Raw genomic sequence first — 14098 nt, forward strand, 5'->3', positions numbered from 1 at the left:
GCCTCTGTGACATTGTGCTCATGAACATGAGCTCCTACCGTGCATGCAATGCAGCCCCGAATGCACAGTCCAGTAGTCACCTCTTTGTTCAAGAGGAGCATACATCTTTAGAATATGAATGCAGCTTTTTCTCCTGAAGTATTCTTAACACTCTATGATAATCAAACCCCAGCTCAAAAAAACAAACAAACAAACAAAAAAAACCCAGAATATTCAAGAGTCTCTTTGGAAATGTCTACTTTAGAAGATGTGGTCTACCAGCTGAAAACCATGAAATGTAAAACATACTAGCTTGAAGTATAATTTTATTCATAATTATTATCTCGTTAATACTTGGTTGGCCTCAGAATATTCCAAATTCTTTGAACCATAGGGAAGGTTAGGAGCTCAAGGCAGTGATTTTCAAACAGGTTCAGGCTCCAGAGCGCCTGGACAGTCATGGTACAGTTCGTGAACCGTTAGTTTTTAATATTTGAGTAAGTGTAAAACTTAGTGCCTACATCACATGCCAGCTAATATTGAATGCATCCTGGGAGGAGACACCAAAAATTTTAGAAAGATGTATTTCTTTAAAAAGCTGAGAAAACTGCCGATTCAACATTTTATAGAAATTAGGAAAGGCGGCCATTATTAGATCTCAGGATGGACTTCCGGCGTTGCACACAAGTGTAATTCAAGGACTGCTGGCCCAAAGCACCAGCAATGTCAGTGGCATCTCACTGGACCATCCCTCACTTACATGCAGAAGTACGATACCAGTATAAAGACATCAGTTTCAATGCTGTATTTACCTTCTACATGGTTCCACTTCAGTTGTATTGAGATTGAAAGTTTTTTTGAAGTTGTATAAGCTCAGAACATTTTCATTAAGGTCATCTAATTCAATACAACCTTTATACCGAGGGAGTTTTAGTCTACTGGGAAGCTAAAAAATGAAACAAACAAACAAAATCTTCTACTAATTGAACAAAGAACAATGATGAGGTTGACACAAACCAGTAAAAGGTGAGCATTCTTAATAACCTACGTAGCATGCAGGCAAAGGGCGTGGACCTTGCATGCCCTGACTCTGCTATTTACTAACTGTATGACCCCGGACAAGAAAGTAAACCTCTGTTTCTTCATCTACAAAATGGGAATGGTAATAACATTCATTTAATATACTTAAGCTTAGAACAATGCCCCGAATGAGTACTAAGTGCTAGCTATTATCTCTATTGTGCTTTAAGAATACATAAATGCCTTTTGCCTATAATTAATTAAAATAGAGACATTAGCCCATTATATCAAGGTAAACTTAAATATTTTCATACTATGGAATAATGTTTATACTTACTATAAAGTCAGATGGGTAACCTCCAACATAGAACACAACATTTTCTGGATCCAAATTAAGGAGTGTGTTGCTATTTCCACTATCCATGTCATGGAACTGAGGTGGTTTTGGTTTATTGGATGTGGCTGCTTTGGTGTAATTGAGCCTTGCAAATTGATAAATTCTGTGTAAAAAGAAATTAGATAGCAAAGTCGTATAAAAAAATAAAAGAACTCAAAAGCAAGGTACTAAAGATGGGGTCAATAAGATATGTAGATGGAAGAGTTTGGTGAGTGTAGGTCAGGTTCACGGGCAGCAGTCATCAGTCAGATGCACACCTCTGAAATTTCACCCGGTCCATAACTGCCTCCTGAGTTTCACTCTCCGTCAAGATCTGGTCCACCTGCAGTTCAGCTTCACGCTCTCCCAAGTTGTAGACACACGTGAGCCGCCCATCTATGATTGCCATGCCAATGTAGTCCTTGGAGGCCTGGAGGGCAAAGGTCACCTTAGAACACTTTCTCTCTCCACATTGTCAACTTCTCACCCCAGAAGGATACATGTCAAACTCCCAATGTGTGCAACAAGCCTTGGGCAGACAAGGTAAAGAAGTTTCTCCTCATATAGATTAATATCAAGTGCTTGATCAACAATTTCTATAAACAATCTTTGCTCCTGTTTTAATACGCTTATTCATTTAATTAATTAATTCACTCATTCATTTATTCATTCCCCCATTTGCTCGATCCACAAATGCCTATAATGATGGACCAGATACAGACTCAGCCATCCATCAGATAATAGTCTGGAAAGGGAATAAGCCATTTTTGTTTCCCTAGAATCATACAATGTGTACACCTCTATTATGACACCTCTGTATTTTTTTTTTTTTGACAGGCAGAGTGGACAGTGAGAGAGAGAGACAGAGAGAGAAAGGTCTTCCTTTTGCCATTGGTTCACCCTCCAATGGCCGCCACTGCAGCCGGCGCACCGCGCTGATCCGATGGCAGGAGCCAGGATCCAGGTGCTTTTCCTGGTCTCCCATGCAGGTGCAGGGCCCAAGCACCTGGGCCATCCTCCACTGCACTCCCTGGCCACAGCAGAGAGCTGGCCTGGAAGAGGAGCAACCGGGACAGAATCCGGCGCCCCGACCGGGACTAGAACCCGGTGTGCCAGCGCCGCAAGGTGGAGGATTAGCCTATTAAGCCATGGCGCCGGCTTGACACCTCTGTATTAATGTGGCCAATTATATGTGAGGGGTCTTCAGAAAGTTCATGGAAAATATGCATTATGAAAAAACTACCCATGGATTTCAACTTTGTTTGGCACCATACACATTTTAATTCACATTTTATACACAAACCTCTTGAAGTATCCTGATATGCATCTTTATTCTCTGTTAAAATGGGAGCACCTTAAGGTATAATTAAATTTTTTAAAGATTTGTTTATTTGAAAGGCAGAGTTACAGAGAAAGAAAGAGAGAGAGAGAGATAGACAAAGATCCTCCATCTGCTGTTTCACTCCCCAAATGGCTGTAACTCAGGCTCTGCCATGCCAAAGCCAGGAGCTTCCTCGAGATCTCCCACATGGGTACAGGGACCTAACCACTTGGGCCATCCTCTGCTGCTTTCCCAGGCTCAAGCACGGAGCTGGATCAGAAGTGGAGCAGCCAGGTATCCAACTGGTGCCCATATGGGATGTCAGCATTGCAGGCAGTAGCTTAACCCACTACACAAAGTAAGCCCCTAAATAAAAATTTTTCTTTAAAGATTTTATTTATTTGCATTTGAGAGGTGTAGTTACAGACAGAGGGAGAAACACAGAGAAAGTCTTCCATCTGCTGGTTCACTCCCCAGATGACAGCATTAGCCGAAACTGGGCTGATCTGAAGCCAGGAGCCAGGAGCTTCTGGGTCTTCCATGCAGGTGCAGGGAAGGTCCCAAGCATCTGGGCCATACTCCACTGGTCCCCCAGGCCACAGCAGAGAGCTGGGTCAGAATAGAAGTAGTCAGAACATGAACTGGTGTCCATATGGGATGCCAGCGCCTTCACCTGCTATGCCATAGCACCAGCCTCCTAAATAAAAATTTTGTAATGGTGGGGCCAACATTGTGGTACAGCAGGTTAAGCCGCAGACTAACACCAGCATCCATATGGGTGCTGGCTGTTCCAGTTCGATCCAGCTCCCTGCTAATGTTTCTGAAAAACTAGTATAAGATGGCTCAAGTGCTTGGGCTCTGGCCACCATGTGGGAGACCTGGATCAATCTCCAGGCTTTGGCTTTGGCCTGGCTTAGCTCTGGCTATGTGGCCATCTGGGGAGTAAACCAGCAGATGGAAGATCTCTCTCTCTCTCTCCTTCTCTTTTTTTCTCTCTGTAACTCTGCCTTTCAAATAAATAAATTTTAAAAAACTCTTAATGATTACAAAATATACATAATACAAAATTTACTATTTTAACCATGTTTAAGTGTACATTGGCATGAGGGTATATTCAAGAAACAGATTTTTGTTTATTATAGATTCAGGGTGTGGCATATGGCAGACGTATGGTATGAACTGATAAGTTTATAGTATAAATTGTAGAAGGAATAAAGAGAGATGCATTTTGTCACAATACAAAGCAGAAGCTGTAATTAAAGGACCAGCATCTTGAAGTGTGAAAGGTTAAGTAATAATGGTGTTAACTCTAAGAATCTTTAAATACAATGTCCACTCGTAATAATTAACAGTTTTCCTGGGGCTGGCCTTGTGGCATAGTGGCATAGTGGGTGAGGTGCTGCCTGTAGTGCACCACATGGGCGCCAGTTCATGTCCTGGCTGTTCCATTTCCATTTCAGCCCCCTGATGATGGCCTGGGAAGGGTAGTAGGGGATGGCTCAAGTGCTTGGGCTCCTGCCACCCATTCTTAGAGGAAGCTCCTGGTTCCTGGCTTAAGCCTTGGCCATTGTGGTCATCTGGGGAGTGAACCAGCAGATGGAAGATCTCTGTGTCTCTCTGTAACTCTGACTTTCAGATAAACAAATAAATCTTAAAAAAAAAAAAAAAACCAGAAAAACAAAATCAGGGGCAGGCACTGTGGCATGGTACGCTAAGCCTCCACCTGCAGGGCTGGCATCCCATATGGATCCTGGTTCATTTCCCGGCTGCTCCTCTTCTGATCCAGCTCTCTGCTACGGCCTGAGAAAGCAGTAGAAGATGGCCCAAGTCCTTGGGCTCCTGCACCCATGTGGAGACCCGGAAGAAGCTCCTGGCTCCTGGCTTCAGATCAGCCCAGCTCTGGCTGTTGTGGCCATTTGGGGAGTGAACTAGGGGATGGAAGCCCTTTCTCTCTGTATCTCTCTCTCTCTGTAACTCTGCATCTCAAATAAATAAATAAGTCTTATATTTTTTTAAAGAAGAAGGAATTAAAAGCTAAACCCAACCATTCAAAATGCCTGGCATGGCAGTGGGGACAGCTGCATTTGTTGGTTTGCCAGGAGAGGCTTCACCTCGCTCTATCCTCATTCCTGGGTGATCCCTGCCTCTCTGCCTGCAGGAAGGGTCTGTGGCTGGTGTAGTAAAATGGTGCCATCTTATCTGTGGCGACATCTATGCCCCGGGTCCCATCATGGGCTCTGGCCCCATCGTCACCTTGTGCAGTAAGCTTGGGTCCTAAGCCCCACGGCCCAACCAGAGGTGTCAGCCCTCCCCTCACCCCGGTGGGATTCACTGCTCCTACTTCCCTGCCCCCAGCAAAGGTATCACAGGACCTGCATCCAGCTCACATGCTCACTCTCTCCTGACCACTCTCTCTCTCGACTCTCTTGCCCTCTCCCCTGCCCATCAGCCTACCCCACCTGACAATAAACCTTTCCCTTCACTCCTGCGTTTGGTGTGTTTTGTGGCGGCCTCACAGCTGGGCATGCCGAGGAAGAGGACAGGGACACAAAGCTGAAGGAGCAGCTGCTTTGACATCTACGGAGCCCGGATGCTGACACCCTGGCACTGTGGCAAAAGGGGGCCCGGCCCCTCACCCCCGCAAGGGTGTGTGTTCTCGTGAGTGCACGTGAATGCCCACACCACATGCAGGGCCCCTGGGGAAGCTGTCTTCTCGGCCCACAGCAGACGACAATGCATAGCGATGGGAAGCTGCTCACGGCCCACACAGCAGACAGGTGCTGTGATTGCCACCTGCTGAGCCCATGGCAGTGACACACTCGTGTTCCACACCTTGAAAGCATACATCTCCCCGGACAGCTTTTTTTTAAACCTGAGAGAAATGCCCAAGTGATACTTACATCTTTATTTCCAAGGTACATCACAAACATGTCCTCGGTGCCCCCGTTTTCTCTCAAGTCAGGTCTTTGGAGAAACAGAGACAGAGATGTGTATCCTTTCAAATCCTCCAGGTCGCTGGGGAGGCGGACCTCCACGCCAGATTTCCCGTTGAATCTCATGGGGACAGTGACCTGGGAGAGGAGAGTTACGTGGTGTCAGACTTGCTGTGAAGAGAGGGACTGTGCTCGAAGAAGGGGCTGTGCCTTTGTTACCTCCCTCCTCGCTACGCAGCTGCCTTTCTCGAGTTGTGATAAGGAGAAGGCAGAAGGGATGTCTCCTAGACTTGGATTTGACACATGAAGCTGTTCCAGGAGCTGGGTAATAAAGCACTCACGCTTTTCCTGTGCAGTAGCAGCGGTCCCTGGGAAGCACTCTGATGTCTCTGCACTGGCTGTAGTAATAATCCCAACTCCAGCTCCACCAGGTTCTCGCTCAGGTGAGCCAACCTGAGCGAGGGTGCCTGCCTTGTAGTGCACACGGAATACAGCAGACGTATTCTTAAATGTATTTTTAAAGAAACCGAGTCCCAGCCAGATATTTCATGATACGGTCACATTTAATACAACCTTTCGGTATTTAAAAGCCAGTGCATCAGGGTTGGCGCTGTGGTGTAGTTGACTAGGCCCAGTGGCATTGGCATCCCATATGGGTGCGGGTTTGGCCCCTGCACCCATGTGGGAGATCAGAAGAAGCTCCTGGTTCCTGGTTTCAGATAGGCTCGGCTCTGGCTGTTACAGCCATCTGGGGAGTGAACCAGCAGATAGAGGACCTTTCTCTCTGTCTCTCTCTGTCTGTAACTACCTCTCAATAAATAATCTTTAAAAAAATTTTAAAAAGGAGTACATATAGGACCCTAAGAGAATGCTTTTTAACAACCTTTTTAGTTTGATTTTTTATGTTTTACATATTTGAGAAGGGGGAGAGAGAGAACGAGCGAGCGCGCTATCTCCTATCAGTTTCCTGAGTGGATCCTGGAAGAAAATCCTTCCTCCTGCCCTCATGAGCTCTAAGGAAAGAAACAGCTTCAGGTCTCCGACATATCAGATAATTGAGGAGGCAAATCTTGCGTAAAGGACAACAGGAAGACATCAACCTTTGTATCTCAAGTAACCAAGAATTAGGGCAAGAAAGACAACCGGCTCTTGGGTAAACAGACGTTTTCCTTTCTTGCTGAATGTGGTAACTCAGCAAGAACGCCCCGGCTCCTGACGCCCTGGGAAGGCGCCCACCTTATTTGCAGCGTCTCTGGCCTGCTGAATCAGCTCCCGTATTCTGTCCACATTGTCAGAGACGTTTCCCAGGGGTAACAGCTGTTGGTTGATACTTTCAATCTTGCTCAGAAGATCAGGCAGTTTTCTGGTTAATTTTTTCACTGAGGGGAAAATTAGAAAATAAAAAATAAGGGGAAGCTGCTACCTGCAGTGCCAGCATCCCATATGGGTGCTGGTTCGAGTCTCGGCTGCTCCACTTCTGATCCAGCTCTCTGCTACGGCCTGGGAAAGCAGTGGAAGATGGCCCAGGCCCCACATACTGAACAGAATGGCTCATACTCAGGTCACAGCCTTCCTAAATGCACTGTGGGTTATACTGTGCAATCTAGGTACCACATCGCTGTCTTGATCATGATAGGATAAGAACATCTTTGTTTTCTGATCCTTCATACCAATCATAATTCAGTACCTGCTGATTCAGGAAGCTGTATTCTCACTCCATGAACAAGAAAGTCAATAGCACTGCCCAAGGATTAAACAAAAGTCCTATCTAGTCCTTCCAACAGAAAGAATGTGTCACGTGGAGCTGTTTTCTAAGCTTTCAGTTTCTGAGATCAGACCCTGCTGGGAAGGCATGCAACGGAGCGGGAGCACCGCGCCCTGGCCAAAGAACGCCCAATGCCCAATACCCGAGTTATCTGCAGCCGTTAGGGCCTTGTTGAAGTCTTCACTGCGCGTACTCCCGTAGGTATCCTTAATCCGCTCCACATCTTTCTGGATGGGGTTGAGCCCGTCCAGAACCTCACTTGTGATGTCATCGGCCTTTCTGACCACGTTCTTTGCGCTGTTGATCATCTCATCGATGTCCCCTAAAGCACACACAAGTAGGGAGCTGCAGGGATCTAGGACATTCAAGAAAAGAAGCCAAGTGCTGGGGGCCGGGGACATGCTGACCTCTCTGTATCCCGTGAAGCTCTGCACGCAGAGCCGTGAGGTTGGTGTCTATCAGTTCTTTCTGAACCGTTACCATCTGCAAGGTTTGCTTTAGGTTATTGAGAGCTGGGTTGATTTCTGCAAGAAAACAAAGCACCAAGAGAAAATTACTGTGTGGATTTAGATGTTCCATTTGCATTTGGGATTCTCCAAAGGAGCCAGTGTCTGCAAAGCATCGAGCAGACTTGCATGCTAGGGATCATCCCAGAGATGCCCAATGTACATGCCCAGCCCACAGTCCTGGCACCCCCAGGTCACAGAGGCCAAAAGTTCACCAGAGCCTTTGGTAACAGGCTCCTTGGAAACGCACAGGAAGACAGAGAGGGGCTGAAGAACTTAGGGGAGGGCTACCCTTGCATCAGACTGCTCATGGAAGGATGTGTCTGCCTTGAACTCACTACCGTGTCCCAGCACACAGTGTGGTGTCTGGCCTAGGCGTAATATTGGAATATACATGCTGTACACATCAATGCATCAATGAATGAATGAACAAATGAATTATGCAGAAGGAGTGCTGCTGAGAGCGCCTCATGCAAGCAGATGTAGACACAGAGTGGGCAGTGTTTGCTTCTGCTCATTTCTAAGCTGACACATTTTACAGTTCCATGAAAGGGAAGAAGCTAGCAGACATGCCTAGCTGATAATGTTGCTATCTTTGGTCGTAGAAAATCATCACAATTGATGAGGTATGACTTTAATTACGGTTCCAGGACTGGTTTACATGACAGCCCAAGCACTGAGAAGCACTCACCCTGCATCTAAACTCAAATCTTGCATAGACAGCAGATGTCACGACAGGATACCTTTAGAAATTAATTATGCATTTGACAGGGAGAGAAAAAGGGGGGGGATGATAAGGGAGAGAGGGAGAGAGGGAGAGAGGGAGAGAGGGAGAGAGGGAGGGAGAGAGGGAGAGAGGGAGGGAGGGAGAGAGGGAGGGAGGGAGTTCCTATCTGCTGGTTCACTTCTCAAATGCCTGAAACTGCCAGGGCTGGGGCAGGGCCAATCAGGGAGCTGGGAACTCCATTCGGGTCTCCCATGTGGGTGACAGGGACCCAATTACTTGAGCCATCATCTGTTGCCTCCCAGTGGTTTGCATTGGCAGGAAGCTGGAATTGGGAGCCAGATCTGAGTACCAAACCCAAGCACGCCAATATTGGTCACAGGCATCTTCTTGGCGAAACACCAGCCCTCATACCAGGAAATCTTAATTCTTGAAATTTGCTAGGCAAATGACCCTCTGTATCAGCAGATTCCCATGTGTGGATTCAACCAGCAATATCTGAGAAAAATAATTGCATCTGTACTGAACAGGTATAGACGTTTTTCTTGTCATTGTTGCTTAAACAATATAGCAACTACTTACAGATCATTTGCACTCTATTAGGTATTGTAAGCAAACTGGAGATGATTTAAAGCGTAGCTTAGGTTGTGTGCAGATGCTGCAGCATTTGACATAAAAGACCTGAGCAGTCATGGATTCCGGTACCCTCGGGAGTCTGGAACCAAGTCCCTGTGGATACTGAGGGATGATTACACATTCTTTTTGTATTTTATGTTCCATGCTTCTAATTTTTAAAAACGAGAATGGAAGGAAAGAGAGCAGGAAGGAAAGAGAAAGGGGCGGGGGAAGGCAGGTGTTTCCAAGGCCAAAATCCAATCCCCTTGAAAGGCCAAGGAGGCCGAGGGAAGACTGAGGCTCAGCCACGGACGACCACGAGAAATGAGAAACTCAACAGACAGCATTTTCAGAACACAGGAACACAGTGAGCTTAAATCTGTTTAATTCTTTTCCTTTTAAAGACAAACGGAAGTCTTCCAGAGATAAAATTTATGCTTAAAATAATTCTTACGTTTCCCAGTATTAGCAATTTTGGTTACTTTTAATTGCTAAGACTTTAGGACTTTAAGCAGTTGTGTTTTTTGTTTGTTTGTTTGTTTTTTGACAGGCAGAGTGAACAGCGAGAGAGAAAGAGAGAGAGAGAGAGAGAGAGAGAGAGAGAGAGAGAGAAAGGTCTTCCTTTGCTGTGGGTTCACCCTCCAATGGCCACCGTGGCCGGCGCACCGCGCTGATCTGAAGCCAGGAGCCAGGTGATTCTCCTAGTCTCTCATGTGGGTGCAGGGCCCAAGCACTTGGGCCATCCTCCACTGCACTCCCAGGCCACAGCAGAGAGCTGGCCTGGAAGAGGCGCCCCGACCGGGACTGGAACCTGGTGTGCCAGCGCCGCAGGCGGAGGATTAGCCTATTGAGCCATGGCGCCAGCCAACTTTAAGCAGTTGTTAAAATGACCCCAAATAAATCATCTTGATAAGTGAGTGAAATAAAATTAAAAAAAAAAAAACTAAAAATCTTGATAGTAGATTAAATTAACGCTACCTCAAGGTCAGGCCAAAAGAAGCCTGTCACTTTCAAGACATGTTCTAGTGTCCTATGTGATGGTGTGGGGCACTTTACAGTATCGGGGGATGAACGACATTGTTAAAATACATCATGGATTTCAAAGCATTGTGCACACTGACACTGAGATTTCAGAGGAGCATTTGCTGCTGAGGCTGCCCCTGTTGGTCCCACAGCTCACTGAAGGCCTCTGACTGTCCCTGTCACCCCCACTTTACCCCAATACCTTGCTGTAGCTTCTTCTTTGTTTTTTTGGCTTCGCTTAGCAGTTGATCACTGTCGGAACTCAGGGCTTTAGCTTTTCTTAGAAGATCTTCCTTTATCACCGTCTGAAAGCAAAGCATTTATCAGCCTTCAGCAAATGCTGTAGCTCAGGAAATACACAGTTAAGCTTACTCATCCTGGCCTGAAACCCTTAATCTTTAGAGGATGACGTTCAAATAGGAGGATAGGGTTGGAGGTAGAGAGGTCAAGAAAAGACAGGGCTCCAGGTAGACATCTGTGGCTTGGGTCGGTGGTGACACACTGACACGCGTGCAGCGCTGCCTGCAATGGAGGCAGGGAGCACTTGGCTACTGCTGGGCTTTCCAGCTTTGGTACAGGGTCTTCAGTCTTCCCAAAAGGCCTGGATACTCAGCTGTGATATCTGATATTCTGTCTTTCTTTTCAAAACTCAGAATAGTATTGGGTGCATATAGGATCCCAGAGGACTGCAAGAATGCTCAGATTTAAGACCTGATCATCGGGAGCAGAGCTCTCTCTTTCTGGTGAATAGTCAATGCTTAAATACAACCTTAAACATCCCTGGTCGGTTGCAGGTTGGAGTACTTATTGAGGTTCAAAATAGGTAGTTGGTTTGACTTTTACTCAATTTTACAAATAACGTTTTCAGTCAACAGCCAAGGAAATACTTACAAGACCCCTATCTGGGGCAAGTTCAAGTCTATTCTATGTAACAAATTCAGGTTTAAAAGAATGTTTGCTTATATCCCTCAGTATACAGGGAAAGAGAATAAGAAAGTGAACCATCTCCAGAGTGAATCTGGAGACGCCGCCGGGGCAGGTGCGCACCTGGAGGGCGGACTCAGACGCGCTGCTGGCCTTGTTGGCGGCATCCTCGGCCGCTTGGATGGCGTTGAGGATGTTCTCGTAGGCAGTGGCAGCGTCCACGGCACAGCGCACCAGCTCGTCCCCACTGGTGTTCCTCTTGATCCTGGGGGTGGGACGGGGGGTTAGTTCCTCCAGCTGCTCTCCCCATATCTTCCCCATTCTCTCGGCAAGCAGAGACCAGAGGCAGTGGCCTTCACGGTGCCCATGGATGCGACTGGGAATCAGCTCCCTCACTGGTGGTCTGGTTCAGTCCTGGGCACCAGGTCCTGGGTGGGGCTTCAGCTTTGCCCTCACCACCACCCTGTCCCAGAGACCCAGCCTGCCCACTGGGGGACCTGGCTTGGCTGCGGATGGCTCTGGGGAACACGCACCACTGGACCGCCCTGGCCGTACACTCACTCTTCCAACTGCTTCGCCAGCTCCTGTAAAGACTGCGCATGCTTCTCTGCCTCCTCCACCAGGGATGCTTTGCTGGTGGATCTGGAAAGTTCTCTCACTCTGTCACTTAGTTCTTGTCTTGCTTCATTTAAAGTGGCAGCAACTTTCTCATATTCCTATTGTTTTTTACAAGCACACAAAACAGCATGAATTCAAAGACTGTATATGCCGTTTTCTGAAACTCTCTCATAAACAGTGTTTCAAGAAGGTAACCATGAGAAATTCTATTTTCAAGCCCATTTACCATACCAATTAACCCTTGGTTACTTCAGATAGTGGCACTGATAATATCCCTCCAGGTTTTACCGGAGTCTTGAACATTTTCCCTATAGTATCAGTATATAAGTACCGTGTCACCATCAATGTCAAGGTCTACTAAACCAAGGGACCTTTCTATCATATAAAAAGAGCTATCATAAAAGATACTTTCAAAATACTCCCTGGGTTGCTAATACATTTTGTCAATCTTTTATCAAGCTCAAAATGTCATCTATTAATACAAGCATGCTTGATATTCTAAAAAAATAGCACTGCAATATTTTGTGATGACAAAAACAATTTGCTCATTGCCAACAAAATAGGTAATGCCATTGTTCACATTCTGGTATATTCTTTTTCATCTAAAAGATGTATAGTCAAGGAGAAAAACAAGGTCATTGCATCTCAGAATTTCCTGGCAATATCCGTGAAATATTTTTAGAAGTTCTGGAGAGCAAGCAGTGTTCACTACCTTCTGGCTTTCCTCCATCTGCTGCAGCATGATGTTGGTCTGCAGCAAAGAAGAGTCTGCAGTGGTCAGAAACTTGGTGAAGTCACTCTGCAGGGAGCTGATTTCTTTCACGCGTCTCTGCAGAGAAGAGAGAGGAGATCTGCTTGAGCTGCAGCATACGTTAGCAAAAAGACACGGCTGCATCTGTCAGACAACAGCAGAGGTCTAACTTCTGAGGCAGAACGTCTTCTTGAACCCGAAGATGGTGTAGACAACTACTGAGTGAAGGGCACGCAGGCCTCTGCAGGGTCACACCGTGTGCCCGCCCGGCAGTCCCGGCCCCGCTGCACCGGGTGCGAGGCAAGTCAGCCACTGTGGTGGACATATTCCTGGGCTCTGGTTGGTGGAACAGGTGATGCATCTGAACTCCAATCAGGACCCACCCTCGGCACACGCTACACGCCAGCCGCAGTGAGGACAGAGCAGGCACTTGAATGTGAGAACACAGGCCCCAAGAAGGCCAGGCAAGAGGGCTGCCACACACAGCCGCGTCCTGCTCCCTCCCTCCGCTGGCACAGTCAGGGACTTCACACTGCCTCAGGGGGCTTCCTTCGGGCACCTTGCTGAGGTCCTTTATTTTCATTGACTGACTTGCTCCCTTGTTTTGGATTGGGCCTATGTTACTCAACTCTGATCACGCTATCATTGTACAATCTCTCACGTTTTTGTTGATTTAGCATATGATGTTCACTATCAAAAGCATAAACTCTAAAATTTGAGTTTGAAATTCTGTCATTGTGACTTCAGTAGTGGCCTGGACTTCCAGTTCTTACCTATAAAGCAGGTAATGGCTTAAGATCCCTCTGCTGGTGGGTGTGGTAATGGCATTTACAGATCTGATACAAAGTCATTAATGGAAAATATATCATGTATGCTTGCAATTTATTAATAATTATATAATTTATTATTTATTTATTACATATTTATAATTTATTATATATAATAAATGTATTATTTATTTCACATCTACGTGGAACACTATTTCTCCAATACTCTTCCTGCTAGAGGTGAGGCCAAAGCTGCTTTCACAGCATGGTCTAGGGTCTAAGTTCACAACCATTTCTGGTAGCTGAGGCATAGGGATGACTTAGGTTTTGCATCTAATGCCTCATCCCTGTTTGATCAGGATCTGATGTGGTACAACCAGACACGTGGGAAGGGACCTGGCTGTGCTACTTTAATAACAATAGAGATCCCTGCTCCCTTCATCCTTATTGCTAATGCAGGTGTGGGACTTCAGCTGTCAACTCACCTTGATGGCTCCCAATGTCTCCTCATTGTCTTGGTTGAGGCCAGTGGCCTGCTTTGCTTGGGCAGCTGCCTCCTGCAGCATAGCCCGTAGGTCACCGAGTTTGGCTTCGTATTCGTTTAATGAATCCCACATACTCTTAGCCAGTCCATTGCCATTCTCCTGGTGGGTTGCCAGCCAGTTTCTTATCTGGTTCAGCACTGGAATATACCACATTATGTTTTTCTCTTGAGAGATGAATATAATGAAGCTAAATTATAAAGACTACAGAAGGAGCATTGAGTTTCTGCTCAT

At 46.3% G+C, this 14098-nt stretch overlaps 1 protein-coding gene across 3 annotated transcripts in view; it reads right to left on the bottom strand.

Moving 5' to 3' along the window:
* Positions 1 to 14098, bottom strand: part of LAMA3 (laminin subunit alpha 3) — a 256090-nt gene that overhangs the window by 35891 nt on the left and 206101 nt on the right. For all 3 annotated transcript variants that reach the window (XM_008261146.5, XM_051851337.3, XM_008261147.5), the window contains 12 exons: positions 13808 to 14004; positions 12517 to 12633; positions 11748 to 11902; positions 11310 to 11451; positions 10465 to 10567; positions 7802 to 7918; positions 7537 to 7716; positions 6866 to 7008; positions 5597 to 5767; positions 1654 to 1805; positions 1337 to 1499; positions 792 to 925 (listed from right to left, as the gene is read on the bottom strand). In XM_008261146.5, the coding sequence (XP_008259368.3) occupies positions 792 to 925; positions 1337 to 1499; positions 1654 to 1805; positions 5597 to 5767; positions 6866 to 7008; positions 7537 to 7716; positions 7802 to 7918; positions 10465 to 10567; positions 11310 to 11451; positions 11748 to 11902; positions 12517 to 12633; positions 13808 to 14004 (1774 nt within the window). The remainder of the gene's footprint in view (positions 1 to 791; positions 926 to 1336; positions 1500 to 1653; positions 1806 to 5596; positions 5768 to 6865; positions 7009 to 7536; positions 7717 to 7801; positions 7919 to 10464; positions 10568 to 11309; positions 11452 to 11747; positions 11903 to 12516; positions 12634 to 13807; positions 14005 to 14098) is intronic.

The sequence above is a fragment of the Oryctolagus cuniculus genome, chromosome 10 (assembly GCF_051225735.1).
Source record: "Oryctolagus cuniculus isolate XC-2025 breed Fujian yellow rabbit chromosome 10, ASM5122573v1, whole genome shotgun sequence".
NCBI classification, from domain to species: Eukaryota; Metazoa; Chordata; class Mammalia; order Lagomorpha; family Leporidae; genus Oryctolagus; species Oryctolagus cuniculus.